The following is a 20,776-nucleotide window of genomic DNA, read 5'->3' on the forward strand; positions in this document are numbered from 1 at the left end:
GACAGGGTCTTACTCTGTTGCCTAGGCTGGTCTCAAACTCCTGGGCTCAAGAGATCCTCTCGCCTCAGCCTCCTGAGTAGCTGGGACTACAGGCACACGCCACCACATCCAGCTACCATGATACACTTTTTACAGACAATCTTCAAACAAATCTTACATATGCATAAGTCTTCTAAGAAACTATTTTTCAAGGTCTTAAAAAATATTCTTGTTCCCTTCCTTTCCAAATTCATCCTTTCATCCTGGCCTATAACCACCCAGAATAGTTCCAATAAGCTGCCTCCTCATCATAGCTACTGTATTAAAAAGTTCTCATGATAGCCTGGTGACTTTTAACCATGAGTCACTGGAAAATTTCAGTGTCAGGATATGCTCACATCTTTTAACACTAAACAGCAATTCTATATCTTCACTTTTTAAATATTAAAAATAAAAATGTACAAATTTAAAGCACAGGTAAAAGCCTCTGTAATTAAAGTTGTATACTGGTACAATTAAAGTCGTGTACTGGTACATGGATATGAGCCCAATCATAAACAGATAAAAGCACACATGTACATTTAGTAGACAGTAAAAGTGGCATCTTACATTAGTGGGAAAAGGTGGTCTTTTTAGTAAATGGTATCAAGATAACTAAACATATGGAAAAAAATAAAATTGAATCTATTTCTCTATATTCCAGGATAAATTCCACACCTTCTGAAAAAAACAAAACACACAAGTACTAGAATAATGGGTGTATTTCTCTATAACCTGAGAGTGGGAAAAAAAAAAAAATACTTAAAATCCAGAAGGTAGGGGAAAAAAAGATTGAAAAATCTGGTTATATGAATTAAAAAGACGTTTTACATGGAAATAATGCTATAAGCAAAGTAAAATAACAAATGATATGCTATGAAAAAAAGATTTACAAGTTATGTTATAGGAAAAGGACTATCCCTAACATAGAGGGGGGCTTCAGCCAGTTTGCAGAGAAAAAATGCAAATGACCTTAAACATATGAGGAGATGCTCTAATTTCAGTGCAAGAAAAATGCAAATTAAAACTATACTGAGGTAGCATTTCTCACCTGTAAGACTAGTAAAACAAAAACAGCACAAACAATTGACAATATATGGATTGGTGAGACTATGGGGCAACAGTCACTCTCACACACTACTGCTGGGCATGTAAAATGATGCAGTACAGAGAGATTTGGCAAGCTCTAACAAAACTTTGCATTTACTTTTTGAATCTGAAATCACATTTCTAGAAGTCTATCACAAAGACAGAACAGTAAAAATACAAGAAGAAGTACATGAGGCTATTTAGTACAGCACTAACCACTTATGCCAGAGGGCACATTTTTTTTGTGAAAAATCAGACCTTGGGGATGACCTTGAGCAGTAGGATATAAATAACTCCCACAAGCTTAGCTTTCCAATAATGGAACACTAGGCATAAATGGGTTAATGATAATAGCAAAAGACTCAAATAGCCCCAAATGTCCATCAATTGGGGATGTGACAAACTATAATACATCCACATAATGAAATATTAGGCAGATGTAAAAGGAATGAGGAAAATTTCTACATACTTCTACGGAGTAAGCTCCAGTACATACTGTTATGTGGGGGGAAAATGGAATGCAGAGAAAAGTATTTAAACAATGTAGCCATTTATCTACTGAGGGAACAAGAAGGTCAAACACACAAACATGCAGACATAATTCATTTTCCTTTTAAAAAAGGACACTACAGTTTCTCTTTAACCTGCCTTCTTAAAAAACCTAGAAACAATAGCCAACCCAGTAGCAATGAATATAACTAGTGCTTAGATTGCGCGTATCTAGAAACCATTCTTTCTCCCTCCTGTCACCCCTTAAATACTAGAACTTTTTAGAGAAAAACCTAATTTCATGTCTGGATGAAGAAATGTTCACAATGAGTCCAGCAGATCTTGTTATACTGGAAAGAAAAGAAGACTAGGGTAGTATCAGATAAACTCAAAAGCTAATGTAAAGATGCCCTCATCGGCTAAAGATGGAAAATGTTTGAAATTTAATAAAAACACAAATTACAATAGATTAAAACACATGAAATATTTTTAAATCCATGAGTTCATAATGATACACATCTCTCATCCCTGGAAAAAAAAAAAAAAACCTAATTTGTCATCTTTGGACAATGCTAAGAAATCAGTACATTATTTTGAAAATTGGTAAACAAAGGGAAAGAAACCTATGAAGTGATCTTGCCAAACTACTGAAGAGAATCTGATCAAGTTAATTTGCAGCAATTTTAGGAGAGAGAACAATATGTTATATGAAAGCCCAGAATACAACAATCAAAATCTGGACTATGGGAAACTCTACAGGACAAACAACCCAGACTCTTTAACAAGTAAGGGGGAAAATGATGGATGGGGTCCCTACAGATTAAGAGAAACTACAGAGACATTTTAACCAATTGTAACATATGGATCTCATTTGGATTCTGAGTTGAATGAACTAAACTTAAAAAAAAATTGAGACAATTAGGAGATGTAAACACTGAATGGACACTTGAGAGATATTAAAGAATAACTTTTTTCTTTTTTTTTTTCGAGTTGGAGTCTTGCTCTGTTACCCAGGCTGGAGTGCAATGGCACCACCATAGCTCAGTGCAACCTCAAATTCATGGGCTCAAGTAATCCTCCCACCTCAACCTCCTGAGTAGTTGGGACAACAGGCGCGCACCACCATGCCCAGCTAATTTTTGTATTTCTAGTAGAAATGAGGTCTTGTTGTGCTGCCCAGGCTGGTGTTGAACTCCTGGACTCAAGCAATCCTCCTGCCTTGGCCTCCCGAAGTGCTGGGATTACAGGCGTGAGCCACCACCCCTGGCTTAAAGAATTAACTTTAAAAGTGTGATAACTGTATAGGGTCTGTGTTTTTAAAATTAAGTCTTCATCTTTAAAAGACAGCCAATCCTCATTATAGTCACGTGGTGCTGGATAATGGTGTTTCCATCAATGATGGATGGCATGTACAATGGCTGTCATCTAGTAAGCTAAGGTTAATTTATTATTGAAGAAAACAATTTTTAAATAAATTTAGTGTAGTCTAAGTGTACAGTGTTTACAAAGTATACAGTAGTGTTGAGTCCACTCACTCACGGACCTCCCCAGAACAACTTCCAGTCCTGCATGCTCCCTCCCTTACAGGCCATGGTAAGTGGCCTGTACAGGTGTACATTTTTTTATCTTTCATACTGCATTTTTACTGTACTTCTCTACATTTAGATATGCTTGGACACGCAAATACTTACCACTGCATTACAATGACCTACAGTATTCAGTATAGTAACATGCTGCACAGGCTTGTAGCTAGGAGCAACAAGCCATACCATATAGCCTAGATGTGTAGCCTAGGTTTATGTAAGTACACTCTGTGATGTTGGCACAATGATGAAATTGCCTACGGATGCATTTCTCAGAACGTATCCCTAACATTCAGCGACGCATGACCATTATCTGCAGATTGTAGATTCCATATTTGCAAATTCACCTACTTACAAAATTTATTTCTAACTCCAAAATCAATACTTGCAGTAGTTTCACGGTCATTTACCAGCATGTGTGTGCAAAGAGTGGCAAAAAATTGGACTTGACACACATGCATATTCCCGGCTAAGGTCAAACAAGGAGATGCTCTCCCTTCTTGTTTCAACTCTCACACTACAAACAAGTGTCCTTTTCATGATCTATCTAGTGCCATATTTTATGTATTTTTGTACCTTGTGTTAGTGCTTTCACTGTTGAAAATGGCCCCCTATGCAGTGCTGAAGTGCTGTCTAGTGTCCCTAAGTGTAAGAAGGCTGTGATGAGCCTTACTGAGAAAGTACTTGTGTTACATAAGCTTTGTTCAGGCATGAGTTAAAGTGCTGTTGGCTGTGAGCTCGATGTTAATAAATCAAGAATATATATTAAATAAGATGTTTTTAAATAGAAACACACAAAAAAGAAAGTTATGTATGCTGACTGGTTGATGAAAATGTCATCATCAGAGGCTTACAGAAACATAACCCTGTATTTCCCTAGCAGAAATAATTCAATATTCAAGAATTCAGTGTGTATAGTTACTTTATAGAGTTGTGAATAATGAAAATAAATTGCAATCTGAAATATATATTTTTTGAGTTAGGGTCTCACTCTGTCACCCAGGCTGGAGTGCAGTGGCGCCATCACAGCTCACTGCAGCCTCAAACTCCTGGGCTCAAGCGATCCTCTGGCCTTGGCCTCCCAAAATGCTGGGATAACAGGCTCGCGGCGTGATCTCGGCTCACTGCAAGCTTCGCCTCCTGGGTTCACACCATTCTGCTGCCTCAGATTCCCGAGAAGCTGGGACTACAGGTGCCTGCCACCACGCCCGGCTAATTTTTTTGTATTTTTAGTAGAGATGGGGTTTCATCGTGTTAGCCAGGATGGTCTCAATCTCCTGACCTCATGATCCGCCCGTCTCGGCCTCCCAAAGTGCCGGGATTACACGCTTGAGCCACCGTGCCCGCCAGGTTTCATTTTTAACCTTGCTATCGGCTTACTCAGTACCACATTAAGCAGGCTAGATTCAACTAGTTAATTTGTTGCTTAAACCAAATAAGCAACTTCCTCTTCCCAGTACAGTTGGTGTTCTCAGCAATTGTGAATCCATCTGGTTGCACAGGGGCTCTGCAAAGTTAGGGAGAGTCCCTCAGAGACACATGGAGCAGGCAACTGAGAGGCACAGCTGCATCTCCTGCCACCCTGGTGAGTCACAGCTATCTCTCCTCCTCCTTCCTGCCTCCCTCAAAACCTCAATGACAACTAAGGAAGGCACAGCTCACTCAGTGCTGTTGACCCACTTAAAGCATGAAGAAATGATGTGAATCAAAGTTTCTTTTTCAGTAAATTATTTCATAAAATTAAACCAAAACTATGGCCTTTTAGTAGCTGGCCTCCCTCAGGGTCCCCTGCCACCTACCCAATCGTATCTTAACACACAGATACTTACATATCAGGGTTCAAACATACCACTGGAATCACATTAAAAAAAAAAATTACAACTCAGGCAAGGTATTCCCAATTTTGACTCATGGTTAAATTATATTTTATGGTAAAGTCTCAACTTACTCTGAGTTTGAATAAAACTTAAGAATGTTTTATAAAAGATTCATTTGTTTGCTAGTTATTACTGTACTAATACCTGCAATTTAGCAAATGTCTATTACGTGCCAAATCCTGTGCTAGGAGAACTAGGAACACAAACGAAGACAGTTGAGGCCAGGCTCCCGTAGGCATAATGACAAAATGGTCCCACTGCATTCCAGATGAAAATCTCAAGAGGCACTTGCTAGAAAGGTTTAACGGTCTTCTGTACTGAGGAAATCCCAGATTATGATTTATAATAACACATCAAATTAGCAAGGTGGCCAGAAATCCTTCCATTTTAGTCTCTGTCAAATGTTCTCACAGTAAAACCATACACATTGCTAAAAAACTAAATAATTACCTTATAAAAGATAGCACCTTTTCCTAGTAGCTAGTTCCTAAATTGTGTCAACTATTCCTTCACAACATCTCCAAAATATGTCACTTTCTCACCTTTTCTTTTTTTTTTTTTGAGACAGTCTCGCTGTCACGCAGGCTGGAATGCAGTGGCATAATCTCGGCTCACTGCAATCTCCACCTCCTGGGTTCAAGTGATTCTCCTGCCTCAGCCTCCCGAGTAGTTGGGACTACAGGCGCCTGCCACCACGCCTGGCTAATTTTTTTTGTATTTTTAGTAGAGACAGGGGTTTTGCCATGCTGTTGCTAGGGTGGTCTTGAACTCCTGGGCTCCAGTGATCTGCCCTCCTTGGCCTCCCAAAGTGCTGGGATTACAGGCATGAGCCACCGTGCCTGGCTTCTCATCTTTCCTAATCTAAGTTAAATTACCTTCCTCATCCGTCTTTCATCATTACAACAGAAATTTCAAAAGCCAAAGGAATTCTAACATGATACAGGCATTCTAACACTTAAACATTCTTAGGATTTATATGGCTTAGAATTTTAAAAGGGAAAGCAGACAGCAGTAATAACAGCAGAAACTGAATGAGAAAAATTAATAACATAATTAGGCTGTTTAACTTCTTAAAAATCTCTAAAGCACACTGTAAGGAGCAAGTAGAGTGGCCACTCTGAATCTCCCTTATTTGACTGAGACTTATCCAAGGGCCGATTTTTTTAAGAGCTCTGGTAGTTTGGGCCAGGCATTTTTGAGCAATACAATGCAATGAACTGCAGACTTCTGATTATCCAGAGCCTACAGACTTGATCTATATTAAGCTTCACAATCTCCCCACCTCTGTTCTCCTATCTTATCCCCCATCTGAAGTGCCCTCTCTCCTCTTTTCCAAACTCCTTACAATTCAGATACAACTACTAGAAACTTGAGTACCACAAATGATAACAAAGGACATAAGACAAGGACATGCACGTAACTTTTGTTGCCCAGGCACCCAGACCACACCAAAAAGCGTGCTCTTGCGTGCTAACAAAACCAGATCAACAAACATGGCATTCAACGTAATTCACCTCCACATCAAATATTTTAAACATCAATCAGAATATTTATACCCACATAATCCTGTAAAAAAACTACTGGGATGAGGGAATCTTGTGAATAATATGTTAAGTCCAATTCCACTTTACTTCATTTTCTTTTTTCTTTTCTTTTTTTTTTTTGAGATGTAGTCTTGCCCTGTTGCCAGGCTAGAGTGCTGTGGTGTGATCTCGTCTCACTGAAACCTCTGACTCCCTGGTTCAAGCGATTCTTCTGCCTCAGGATTCCTGGTTCAAGTGATCTCCTGCCTCAGCCTCCCAAGTAGGGGGGATTACAGACACGTACTACCAAGCCCAGCTAATTTTTGTATTTTTAGTAAAGATGGGGTTTAACCATGTTGGCCAGGACGGTCTCGATCTCCTGACCTCGTACTCCCACTCGCCTCGGCCTCCCAAAGTGTTGGAATTACAGGTGTGAGCCACTGTGCCCTGCCCTTTATTTTCATTTTAAACACAAAAGAAAAGGAGCAATACTTCTCCAATTACCTGTTGTGTAAGACTGCTGAATGGCCAAATCTGTTGACATCATGGTGGAGATCAGGTCTGGGAAGCACTGACCAGCGGTCACAGGCTAGGAGAAAGAAAAATATATTTTAAAAGGCACTACCATTTCTAATCAATAGGACCTGACATTTTCTTTGGGAAGAATACTACAACAAAGAGAACCTCATAAAACATGCCTCTCAATTTTCTCAGTTACATCATTTCTGGGTTAAAATGCAGCAGCAGCAGAGCAATGAGGCATGGAAAAAAGGCGGGATCACACCGCAATTCTGACTAGCAAACGCACCCAAAACCCATGACATATGGATTACTCACCCGATTGCCTATCAGTTTGATCCACTAGAATGTTGTTGTTGTTTATTTTTTATTTATTTATTTTTTTAGACAGAGTCTTGCTCTGTTGCCCAGGCTGGAATGCAGTTGTGTGATCTCGGCTCACTGCAAGCTCCACCTCCCAGGTTCATGCCATTCTCCTGCCTCAGCCTCCCAAATAGCTGGGACTACAGGTGCCTGCCACCATGCCTGGCAAATTTTTTGTATTTTTAGTAGAGACGGGGTTTCACTGTGTTAGCCAGGATGGTCTCAATCTCCTGACCTCGTGATCTGCCCACCTTGGCCTCCCAAAGTGCTGGGATTACAGACGTGAGCCACCACGCCCGGCCAAGAATGTTTTTTAAAGCAAGCAAACTTTACATTCTACAAAGCTTGTATCAGCAAAACATATGGGTTTCATAACTATCTTCCACTCTTTTCTATATTGATTTGCCCAAATTTAGTAAATAAAATGGAAAAATACAGGTGGAAAACGAAATTTCAAAAAATTTAAATGTTATCTAATTTTTAAAAGTCCTTTCCTAGATGCCCTAGATTGATTAATTTTCCTCTGTTGTGACCCATACTAGCAACATCTCTTCTGGATCCAATACCAACTGGTGCTGCTATACCATGCCAACCTCACACTCAGTGTCTCACTCTCTGAGCCCTAAATATGTGCCGGTCTTTTCTATCTCTGTGTCTCTGCAAAGTGGGTTTCCTCTGACCGGCGAGTGCTGCCTAACTTCACCTACTTGACACCTAGTGTGTCCAGAGGGGATGGCCCCTCTTCAAGAAAGTGTTCCCTGTTTATCATCACTCTTACCCTCCATGACTTAAAGGGTACTCAGAGGTGCTCTCATACATTCTTTTCAGCCAGAAATACCCTGAAGTGCAATTCTATTGTCTGCTCATTTCTCTACCTCTTCCACTTTGAGGCTAAGGGCTTTAAGTTATTCATCTGATCTTCTCAATGTACAAACTGAGTGGCTGGCACACAAATGTCTGTTAAAAACAAATGTCTAACTTGGAATAGTCAAAATCACAGAGACAGACTGTAGAATAGTGGTTGCCAGGCATTGTGGGGAGGAAGAAATGGGACATTATTGTTTAATGGGTATAGAGCTTCAGTCTTACAAGATGAAGAAAAGTTCTGAGGATGGACGGCAGTGATGGATTTATAACATTATGAATGTGTTTAATATCACTAAACTAGACATTTAAAATATGAATGTGTTTAATATCACTAAACTAGACATTTAAATATAGTTAGGATGGTAAATTTTATGTGTATTTTACCACAAGCAAAAAAATAATGATTTGTTTAAAATGAACATCTGATGATTTTTATGAAAGAAATCATCCACTATGCATTTGCTTTGCATGAACAAATACTGCCCTCTTCCGGTCTAGTATATTGCTACACCAAGACCATGTGAGAAACCAGTTTTCTAGGGAATGAGATAAAGCTAATAAGTGAACCAATTTTAACACAATGCTGGTGGTTGCAACTATGTAACACTACCAGGTAGGCATAACATTACAAAGGAGAGACTAGACACCTTAACTCAGCCTCAAAAATTAGCATTCAAGCAATTAACAGGAGTTATTTCAAAAAGAATTTAATGTAGAAATAATTTTTATCAGATATGTAACATTAGTCAAAGGAATATAAAAAATACCATTTGGACCTCTTTCAAATGGCCTGACCTTTTTTTCTTTTTTGAGACGGAGTCTCGCTTTGTCGCCCGGGCTGGAGTGCAGTGGCCGGATCTCATCTCAGCTCACTGCAAGCTCCGCCTCCCGGGTTTACGCCATTCTCCTGCCTCAGCCTCCCAAGTAGCTGGGACTACAGGCGCCCGCCACCTCGCCCGGCAAGTTTTTTGTATTTTTTAGTAGAGACGGGGTTTCACCAGGTTAGCCAGGCCTGACCATTTTTAACTGGCAATATTTCCAGTCTCCTTTTAAATGTTGCTTATAGACAAAAAGATGCCTGAAGCTAAAATGGTTTTGGGAAACTTACCAATGTCATAAGCCATGAAATCTGAAGAGAAGCATTTGGCACCATGGCTCATAGATGTGTCATTGTGTGTGTTTCCTCCAAATACTAGCATGGTTCCACTCACTATCACAGCTGTGTGCAAGTAACGGAAAAATCGGCTGTCCTTAAGAATGGTCCTTTTGAGTTTATTTAGAAATAATAAATACAAGGTTAGTTTTTAAAGAATATTTATGTATCTGCTAATGCAAGCACAACCACTTTATTAACCTCAGACCCAAAGGTACAAATCCTTCCAGATTTTTCCCTACATATAAGTAACTTTTTCGACAATAAATATATATAATTTTAAAGACCTGTAAGAATTTTGGCAAATATTAAGAACCTTAAACTCTTCATACTCTGTAGCTATATAATTCTAGTTTCTGGGCAGAAATCATGTGAAATATTGACAGAAGCTTAATGCATAATGGTTTCTTAATAACATAAAAACTAGAAGGAAACCAAAACTTTCACCTGCACAGTCTCAGCATACCCACAAAATGGAGTATTCCACAGCTACTCAAAATGATAATTTTTATGACAGAATATAAAACAGTATCCATAGCAGGGTATCAAATAGGTGAGGAAAAAGAAGAGAAACCATCGCTTTATAATTACATTATTTCATAACTCAAATTTGCTTTATATTTGTTAAAAAAAACTAAGCATTTTCTAACCAACCTACTACAGAATTACAGAATAATGCAACAAAACAAATACTAGCTACTTTATTACCCTCTGTTTATTTCCCAATTTCTCTATATACAACGCTGAACAGAATTAACTGCCAGGCATAAAAACAAAAAGATAGCACAATATTTTCTCAACAACTGCCTCTACAGAATTTACACCTTAAAGTGAAAGCTCAAGAAAAAGTACCCACCACATCTGGGTATCCACATGATATCGGTAGAGATCATCTGCAAGCCGGTACTTATTGGCACTGAAAGCCTTGTAGCCACCATGAACATACAGGGCCCTGGTCCTGTGGTCATAAACACTGCTATGGCCGTAACCCCCTTGCACAAGGGCACCCTGGGTGTGTAATATACTCCACGTGTTCTTATCTGGAAAGGAAAAACAGTTAAAGGCAAGCATGGCAGGCTCCTCCTCTCTACTACTGAAAATGTCCAAAGCGCTTAGGGCACGAGAAGGGATTTCAGGAGACCTGATACATATACTTTTTTATCTTTATATTTTAAAGAAAGTCACCTAAACTTGTAACAAAGCCATGTGGCCTAATTCCAGTCTGTTCTATGTTCTGATGTTCTAATATGCCATGTAAGAAAAGAATTAACTAAATTTAAAACACTCAGGGCCAGGCGAAGTGGCTCACATGTATAATCCCAGCACTTTGGGAGGCTAAGGTAGGAGGATCACTTGAAGCCTGCTATGTTGGCCAGCCTGGGCAACATAGTAAGATCCCATCTCTACTAAAATTAAAAAATTAGCCAGGAGTGGTGGCACGCACCTGTAGTCCCAGCTACTAGGGAGGCTAAGGTGGGAGGATCACTTGAGGACAGGGCATCAAGGCTGCAGTGAGCTATGATTGTGCCACTGCACTCCAGCCTGTGTGAGAGAGTGAGGTCTTGTCTCAATACATAAAATAAAAAGATCAGATTCCACTCAAATGAACATTTAATTCCCTATAACCTTTGGTGACCAATATACAGATATATTTTATAGGCCTACTTTTCACAAAATGTTAATTATACCTGGTATTCCTACTGCACAACAACAGATACAATGAAATTTAACCAAAGGAAATATTTTATATTAAGGGTAAATCATACTCCGCTAAACCAATCTCTAAAGGGCTAGGCAAATACTTTTTTTCTTCAATATTTGTTGTTTTGAACCATTTTCTTTTTATTTATTTTAAATACCCAGAGTACTTTGGGTCATCTTTGGCTCCTTACCAAACTGACAGTAAAAAACACATACTACATAGGAGTATCAATAATCTGTATTTCACTGGTAATACATCAATGTTAACTATATTGGTTTTTGTTTGTTTGTTTGTTTGTTTTGAGACAGAGGCTCACTCTCTCCCTAAGGCTGGAGTGCAGTGGTGCAATCTTGGCTCACTGCAACCTCCACTTCCCAGGTTCAAGCGATTCTCCTGCCTCATCCTCCTGAGTAGCTGGGATTATAGGTGCCTGCCACCATGCTGGGCTAAATTTTGTATTTTTAGTACAGACGGGGTTTCACCATGTTGGTGCCAGGCTGGTCTTGAACTCCTGACCTTAGGTGATCTGCCCACGTCAGCCTCCCAAAGTGCTGGGATTACAGGCATGAGTCACCACGCCCGGGCCCAGTGTTAACTATGTTTCAAGATAAAGTACTGAATCAATATGAGGTTGAACCTTTCTAAACAGTCAAAATAATAAGCTTAGAGGTTTTGAATCTGATGTTCAAAAGGCATCTACTAGAAAAAATATACCTACCCAAATCATATTCCTGCACATTACTTATATATCCATAGAGAGGGCAGTGACCAAAGATGACCAGCATGACCACTCGGCCATTCTTCAGCGTAACAATGTGTGAGGAGTGCCCAACCACTGCATACTGCTCCTTTGCCTTAGGAGTCAACAATACCCATGACTCATTATGAATGTGAAAAACTCTCAACTCATTGGTCACATTCCCAGTTGAATCAATTTTTCCTCCATACATGTAAATTTTATCCTAGGAAAAAAATGCAAACAAAATTTTAAAAAACACTGAAAAGATTAAATCTGAGAACAGAGAAGAACAAAAGCTCAATATTACTTTCAGCTTAAAAAAGGTTAGTAAAGAAACTAAAAATAGAACTACCCTATGATCCAACAATTTCAATATTGGGTATGTATCCAAAAGAATGGAAATGAACATACCAAAGAGATATCTGCACTCCTATGTTAACTGTAGCGCAATTCATAATAGCCAAAACATGGAATCAATGTAAGTGTCTATCAATGGATAATTAGATAAAGAAAATGTGGTGTATATATACACAATGGAGCATTATTCAGCCGTTAAAAAGAATGACATCCAGTCATTTTGTAGCAACATGGATTGAACTGGAGGTCATTATGTTAAGTAAAATAAGCCAAGCACAGAGAGACAAATATCACATTATTAATCATATGTGGGAGCTAAAAAAGTGGATCTCATGAAGATGGAGAATAGACTGGTGGTTACCAGAGGCTGGCAGGCTGGCGGGGGAGAATGAAGAAGGAAAAAAAGAATGTAAATGTATTTATTACCACCAAACTGTACACTTAAAAATGGTAAAGATGGTACCATTATATATGTATATTTTACCTCAATAAAAAATAAACTTAAAAAATTTTAAGGGTTAGCAAAGGCACCTTTCAGTGAATTACTAGGAAAAGGATAAAAAAAGGAAAAAGGGAAATAAAACTAATCATATTTTACATCTCTAATACTTCACCAGTTTTCTTTGGACTTCCTCACATGAATCTTTTACAGTATAAAAGGACTTGGAAAAATAAAGTTGCCTCATCCTACCATCTATCTACAAAAATGAGGAAATGAAAATGTTTATTCAGCCACATTACAATGTAGCTATTCTTGGCTAACTTGCTTATGAGAATAAAAGCTAATCTACACTTTTTAATCTACATCTTTAACCATTTAGTGCCATAATTATAATACCCCATTACAGTTTGAAACCATTAGAATCTCTTGAGTTAAAAAAGTTTCCATTTTAATTTCTACTTATAACTTAGGCAATTTTATAATGCCCCCAAACAAAAAGTTGTCTCCAATTAAAAACCAAAACTGAGGTAGCTTTTCAACTATGTAATACATGAAGTAACTGAGGAAAACTTAGTTTCTTCCTTAGCACAGAGTGGAAATACTTTACCTTGTATAATGCCAAAGAATGACCATATCTAACAACCACATTGTTCACAGAACGGTTTAGTGGAAGCCACTCCCTAGAAGCAAGGTCATACCTACAAAACAAACAGATCATATTTTCACCCAACTAATAAGACAGAATATCTTATACTATTTTATTTGTGATATAATCCACTTTGGAGATGCTCACTAAATCTACCATGGATATGGGGGGCACCTGTCACCTTCACAAATAAACCTGACACCTGGGCCCACTGGACAAGTGATAACTCGGGAAAAGGAGCTGGACTATGAAATCCTGGGAAAAGAAAGGAACAGAAACCTACTGGAAGGTTCTAGCACTTCCTGAAAACCTCTTCTATAAACAGTCTAAATCATTTAAAGGTTGCACTGTACTCAAGGGACTCAAAATTTTATTACAATAACTTTTATTTAATCATGAGAAACTGAAGATAGGTACCAAAAAAGGAATGATAAGTAAAAGAAAATTACGAATCTTTCCTTTTCTTTATATAATTGACTAAAAATACATTTTCAAAAGCCAGAATACCATTATAGCATTTCACTTGTACTATGAATATAAAGATCTTAAAATACAAAAATGCCAAAAAGAAAATAATTTATAATCCTGCCATGCAATTTATACTTATTCATGCATTATTGAATAATCACATTCAATATCTTAAAGCACTCACTTTTGAGTTTTTGCTTTTGAGAAAAACTCTACTGTTTTTATAAAAAGCATACATGTTCATTATAAAGAATGTAACCAATACAAAGAATAAAGAGCCAAAAGTTTTTTATAAAGTTCCCACATTCCATGATCTAGAAATAAATATCATTAATATTAAGTAAACATCATTCCAGACATCTTTCTATGCATATAAGAGGATAATGTTAATAAAGTGTTAATTTTAATTATTTTCATAAAATAGAAAAAAATAAACCAAAAAGAAACAAATGATATTGCTATACCTTAAGTAAATATTTCTTTTCTATAAAAGTTTACCTGGATATTCCAAGTACTTAAAACATTTTGAAAAACATTATCATATATATGCACAAAGGTATAAGAAAGTTTGTCACAATAGCAAAAAAGGAATACAAATAAATGTCCATCCATTGAAAATCAACAAATAAATGGTAATATACACAGATAGATAACATAAAGAATAAGTATACAGAATGAAAAATATACTCCAGCAACATATGTCAACATAAATCTCAAAACAATGTTAAGCTGAAATAGCACACTGCAAAACATTGTTTCTATAAAGACTAAAAACAGAAAATTTATTAATTATACTATACTTTCATATATATAATGTATAACATATATGTAAAGTATAACATACGTATGGAAGTATGAACAACTGATACCAAAATCAGGATACAGGTTATCTCTGGGACTTTGGAGGGACATGCAAGGGACTTCAACTGTGTTAGCAGTGTTTTATTTTCTAACCTGGTGGTGAATCCATTGGTGTTAATTTTCTCTAAGCCTTTTTTTATCTTAAATATTTTATACACGATCTGAAGCAAATATAACAAATGGTGACAACTATTAAATATGAATTGCATATAAATTGGCACCAACTATTATTTTACATATGTTTGGAATATTACACACTTAAAAATACATGAAAAATTATTTAGAGGTTGAATTTAAAGTTATATGCAATTTATTTTTGTACAGAATTCACTAACTTCTTGCTTTAAAAGTTGAAAAATCTTAGCACTCACATTTCCTCTCATTTCTTCTTCAAATTTTTATTATAAAATTTTTATAATGTCCAGGTCCTTAACATTTGCACTACAATCAGTAAAAGTAATTCCACAGTTACTTAGTCCTAAATTTTAGCTGAATCAATCTCCTCACAGTCCCTTTACCACAACCTCTCTTTCTTGAGCTCTTCAATTCTCCTCTGGATTTCACTGTCAAGTGGGTTTTTGTTTTGTTTTGTTTAAGTAGAGCTCATAGTACTCTTTCCCTGAATTCACTCCTGTTTGAGAATATCCACCTTCCAGGTTTACAGCAGAATGACACCTTGGCTGGGTATACTATTCTTGGACCATCCTTTTTTTCCTCCAGAACCTTGCAGATGTTGCTCCCTTGAACACTGCTGGTATTGAAAATGTTGCTATGGAGAAGTCTGTGGCCAGCTTATTTCCCTCTTTTTTCATGGTGTGCTTTTCTGCCTGGAACCCTGAAGAAGTGTGAATCATTCTCATTCTCTCTTCTTCTCTGCCTACCCGCAGCCTCTATTTTTTTATGACATGATATTGTATTTTACTTCAAATAGAAATAAATCCATCCAGGAATATGTTTTTATAAAATGGACTGCATACCACTGCAAAGCTTCTGTGGAATTCTGGCTATGAAAGGTGATTCCCGAGGACTCATATAGCTTCCGACTACACATATAGACCTTACGTTCAAGCCAGAGGCTTATTTCTGTAAGTTTAAAAGAAAGGAAAGAAACAGAGGAAGCACAGAAACAGGTCTCCACATTTCTGTCAAACGGCACAGAGAGTGCCCAATCTGTCTTTTAATGTATTTTGTTCCTCTTCTGTCAACAAGTCAGACCAAGAGCTTGTCAGAGACACTTAGGTGCTGGCAGGTCCCCAAAATCTGGCTAAGGTGAACTGCCAAAAGACACTTAAACAACATGTTAATCATCTCTTAACACAGAGAAAAAAAATAAGACAAGAACAATAATACTGATGCAATAAAACATAAATTCCAAGTACCAGATAAATGCTCCTTCTGGGAACTGAATCCAAGATAACAAAGACAGACTCCAGGAATTCAGAAAAAGATGTCTTCCATAGAGTGACAGCACCTCCCTCGACCCCTCTAGGATGGGTGGCAAGCCAATGACCATCACATACCACAGGGTACAGGTTTCAAACTCCATAACAGACTGGAAACCCAATTGGGCCACCTAAAGACCAAGGCAAAGGCTCTGTGGAGATTAGACATGACCCCAGCCAGCAGACGGTACAAAACTACCTGAGGCTTCCCAAATAATAATTTGTCCTTTATCCCAAAAGTTCAATGACTTTATTTTTCTTGGATACACTCCAAGCACAAAAAGTTCAATAACTTGATCAAATCAGGTTTTGTCATTGTGAAACTATAGAATTTTTCTGAAACGCCTTGTGCTGTTTCAACCCATCTGTTACGTGCGTTAGGTTCTTTTCTTCAGTGACAGCAATTATAGTTCTATTTGATCACCTTCTGTCCTTCTTGTGTTTTTGCTTTTCTGTTTTTTTTTTCCAATGTATTACACAATTATCTCAATCTGTCAGTAATTAAATTTTCATTCTAATTTTTGCTATATCTAATTTATTCGTATTTCTTTAGGCCTACAACCTCCCAATTCTTCTGTTACTATCATCTTCTTGTCTTCTAGCTTGTTTTTCTGAATTCAAATTCTCATTAAGTTGATCTGCAGCACGAAGCAGTTGGAAGGAATCTCCTTCTACTCCTTGAAGCTGCTTTTCTTCCATGATGGGTTCTTGTTAGATTTTACAGGCTGTAGTCTTTCTTCCTCTTTATTTTTTCATCATAGAATATTTGCACTAGCTACGATGCCACTTCTTTCATCTTGTTTGAGGTTAGACATAGCTCTCCAGACATTTTATTTGCAAAGTGTGGGTGATTTCTTAATTCTGTTCCCACTGTATCTAAGACAAGTTTATCGAATTTCCATCCTTTCCACAGCTTTAGTGTGAGGGCTGGTATTTTATGTTCTATCTACTCTTCTGAAGTCTAAGGAAATGTTGGGGCTCAGATAAGAGGGTGTGCAGCCAGTTAGAATAAAATACCCAGACTCTCCTCTCCTCTTCTCTGAAATTTTGTTTGTGATCTACCACAGTGCTCAGATCATATTCTAATTATAATAGAAGCCCTGAGTTCTGGGTAGGGAATCAGCCACTTGGTCAATTTCTCCCCCTTTCACCTGATGCTCCCCAGCAACTATGTCTCCTACTCTTTAGTTACAGTCAAAAACAGTAATGCTCACTCAGTTTGCTCCCTTCTAGATTTTGGGCTATCACTGAGAATTATCAGAATCTCCCCCAGTGTGGTTTCCGTGGGGTATGTAAGAGGTCAGGTCACACTTGGTGTTCCATGAGTCTGCTTTCACATTTATTGGATTCGGTGATGTTATTTTGCTTATTTGGTTGACCGCTGATCGATTTATTATTATTTTTTTAAACTTAAGAAAAAAAAACCTCTCTTCTGCTCAAGAGAAACAAATTTGGTAATAAAGTTTCAACTGCCAATCTTAATCCAGGGGACCAAGACCACTTATTTCACAAGAGGACCATTGGGTAACAAAATGGGAACTGCTTTTTAATGCAACTAAAAAGTTTTGCATTAACAGGACTGTGAGGAAAATGGACAGTAAGAGCAATTCCTAAAATACTTTCATGTAAGAGTATAAATGACTATAAAATCTGTAATCTGGCCGGGCACAGTGGCTCACGACTGTAATCCCAGCACTTTGGGAGGCCGAGGCAGGCGGATCATGAGGTCAGGAGATTGAGACCATCCTGGCTAACTCGACAAAACACCAACTCTACTAAAAATACAAAAAATTAGCCAGGCGTGGTGACAGGTGCCTGCAGTCCGAGCTACTCAGGAGGCTGAGGCAGGAGAATGGTGTGAACCCAGGAGGCAGAGCTTGCAGTGAGCCGAGATTGTGCCACACAATCTGTCGTCCAGCCTGGGCTTCAGAGCAAGACTTCGTCTCAAAACTAAATAAATAAATAAAAATCTGTTATCTAAGTTCCAGAAACACTACTTCTAAAATGAATCACTAAATTAACTTTTCATGAAAGTTCATTATTTGGAACTATGCTAATATTTACATGAAACCAATAAAGCTGTAGAAAATCATGTTTTGATCAAGTAGGAAAAAAAATTTATGATCCAAAAAACAATGTGGCTCATGAAGTATGTCAGTCAAAAAAAAGTAATAGATGATATTAATATTTCCAGGAACAGATGTTTGTGAAGGAAATAAATCATTTACTCTCCCGTTTATTTGATAAATACTTATCTGAGTACCTTCTATGAGCTAAGCTCTGAGTGCAGTGAGTAAACAAGGTCCCTAACCTTGAAGAACTTCACAAAGGCAGACAATGAGCAAGTACAACAGCGTGCACTGACATAACTAAAAATCACGAACAATGCCATAAAGAAAATGAGGACTATAAAAAAGAACAAAAGGGAGAAATGTCTGAACTGGATGGTCAGAGATGGTCTCTCTGTGGGATAACCACACTGAGATCTAAAGGGTGAGAAGACACCAGCCCTGAGGCGCAATAGCAGGAACAGTCTAGACCAAGGGAATGGCAAACGCACAGGCTCTTAAGGTAATGATGTACACTGTACGTTTCGGGTAAGAAAGCAGGCTGGTGGAGCAGAAGTGCTGTGAATGATGGCAGGATAGGAAAAGACTGAGTCTGGGAAGGTAAACAGTGGTCACATCATGCAGGGCCATTAAGTCCAAAGGTAAGACACTGATGGGTTTTAAGAAGGTAGTAAATGATACTATTTACGTTGTTAAATGGCACCCCAGTTCATGGTTAGCAATTTGATTAATAGGAATAAATGGAAATGAACAGATTTGATAGAAATCTACTGCTGAAGACTAAGTAAGAGATAATAACAGGCTGTACATAAAGATAAAAGAATAAATATGACATGTATTTGGTGACAGAGTTGAGGGCACTTAATATGAAATTATGGTATGAGGAGGAGAACATACGGAAATATCTAAAGACTCCCAGATTTCTTGCGTCAAGAGAGAGGGAGGATGTTAGGGTAAAATCACGTAAAGGCAAATATGCGCCTTTCATAACATCTAGTATAACAGCAGAAGGCATAATCACTTTCATGCCTTTAATTTCACCTTCTCTTCTCATGGTGGCAGCACTAGAGGTGATCAGATTTGGGATAGATTCTAAAGGTAGAGCTAACAAGATTTGACCTATCGTGTCAGATAGACACTGGGGTAGTCCTCATGATCTCCACCTCCTGGTATTCATACCCATGTATAATCCCCTCCCCTAGGAGGCAAACAGGATCTATGACTTGCTTTTAACCAACAGAATATGGCAAAGATGATAGGATATCATTTCTGTGACATCCATCCTGCTAGCAGACTCAGTCTAGAGACTCTCCTTGCAGCCTGATGAAGTAAGCAGCTATACTGGTGAAGTCCAGCTGACAAGAAACTAGGTGGCCTCTAAGAACTGAGGTAAGCTCTAGGAGCTGAAGGCAGCCTCCGTAAATTGAGGACAGCCTCAAGTCAATAGCCAGCAGAAAGCTGGGACCCTCAGTTTTATAACCACAAGGAAATTGACTCTGCCAGCAACCTGAGCGAGCTTGGAAATGAATTCTTCCTCACTCAGGCCTCTAGATGAGAATGCCGACCAGCTGACACCTTGACTACAGAGGACTCCTAATCAACCAAAATGGTGATAATAAATGCAAATGGTTTTAAGCTGCTAAGTTTGTGGTAAATTGTTATGTAGCGAGAGATAACTAATAAATATACTAATATGGGGTGTGAAGAAACAAGACGGCGCAGATGACCCAAGATTTCTGCCTTAAGTAAATAGAAGGATGGAGTGGCCATTAACTGAGATAGGGACATCTGGGGGAAGAGCAGCCTTGAGAAAAAGATAAGTGTGGGACATGCTGAGCATAAGATGCCTAGTACACAGACAGAAGGTTGAGACATCAATTAAAGAGTTGGAGATAGGGGCTCAGGTAAAAAGTCTAGGCTGCAAATACAAATTTGGGAGTCACCAAGTATAAAAGGCCAAGATACTATATGAGGTCACCAAAAGAGTGAATAAACAGACAGCAATGGACCAAGGGCTAAGCCCTGGTCTGACATCATTCAGAAGTCAGTCAGTTGAAGAGAAACCAGCTAAAGAGGCTGAGAAGGAATATGGAATTAAAAAAATTATCAAGGGAACGTGGCATCTTGGAAGTCAACTAAAGAAAGTGTTTAAAAGAGGAGGGAAGGATTAACTACTTCAAATGTTGGTGCCAGATCAAGTAAGATGAGAACAAACAATGGAAAATAAAAAATTCAGCTCCTAAGTCACACTAGCCATATTTCAGGTGTGAAATAACTACATGTGGCCAGTGACACGACAGGGTAATACAGAACCTTTGCATCATGCCTGAAATTTCTATGAGACAGCACTGATCTACAGAAGACGATAAAGGGGCACAGATGTAGGTGAAGGGGAAATGTGGTGGCAGGAGTTTGTGGAAATAGTTTTCTGACCTTTATGTTTCAAAAGAGAGGCAGGAAGCAAGGCTATTAACTGAGAATGAAAACAGAAGAAAAGGTGGTAGGAATTTGAAAATGAAAAGATATTAGAGTTAAGAAGGAGAACAGGAGAGGGAAAGAGAAAGAATCA

General features: G+C 38.2%; 1 protein-coding gene across 4 annotated transcripts in view; it reads right to left on the reverse strand.

The window, feature by feature from the left end:
* Positions 1–20,776, reverse strand: part of ATRN (attractin) — a 179,940-nt gene that overhangs the window by 87,294 nt on the left and 71,870 nt on the right. For all 4 annotated transcript variants that reach the window (XM_015149430.3, XM_077951320.1, XM_015149432.3 and 1 more), the window contains exons 7-11: positions 13,329–13,419; positions 11,902–12,145; positions 10,338–10,521; positions 9,437–9,591; positions 7,084–7,168 (exon numbers count right to left, since the gene is read on the reverse strand). In XM_015149430.3, coding sequence (XP_015004916.2) covers positions 7,084–7,168; positions 9,437–9,591; positions 10,338–10,521; positions 11,902–12,145; positions 13,329–13,419 — 759 coding nt within the window. The remainder of the gene's footprint in view (positions 1–7,083; positions 7,169–9,436; positions 9,592–10,337; positions 10,522–11,901; positions 12,146–13,328; positions 13,420–20,776) is intronic.

The sequence above is a fragment of the Macaca mulatta genome, chromosome 10, assembly GCF_049350105.2.
Source record: "Macaca mulatta isolate MMU2019108-1 chromosome 10, T2T-MMU8v2.0, whole genome shotgun sequence".
In the NCBI taxonomy this organism is placed as follows: Eukaryota; Metazoa; Chordata; class Mammalia; order Primates; family Cercopithecidae; genus Macaca; species Macaca mulatta.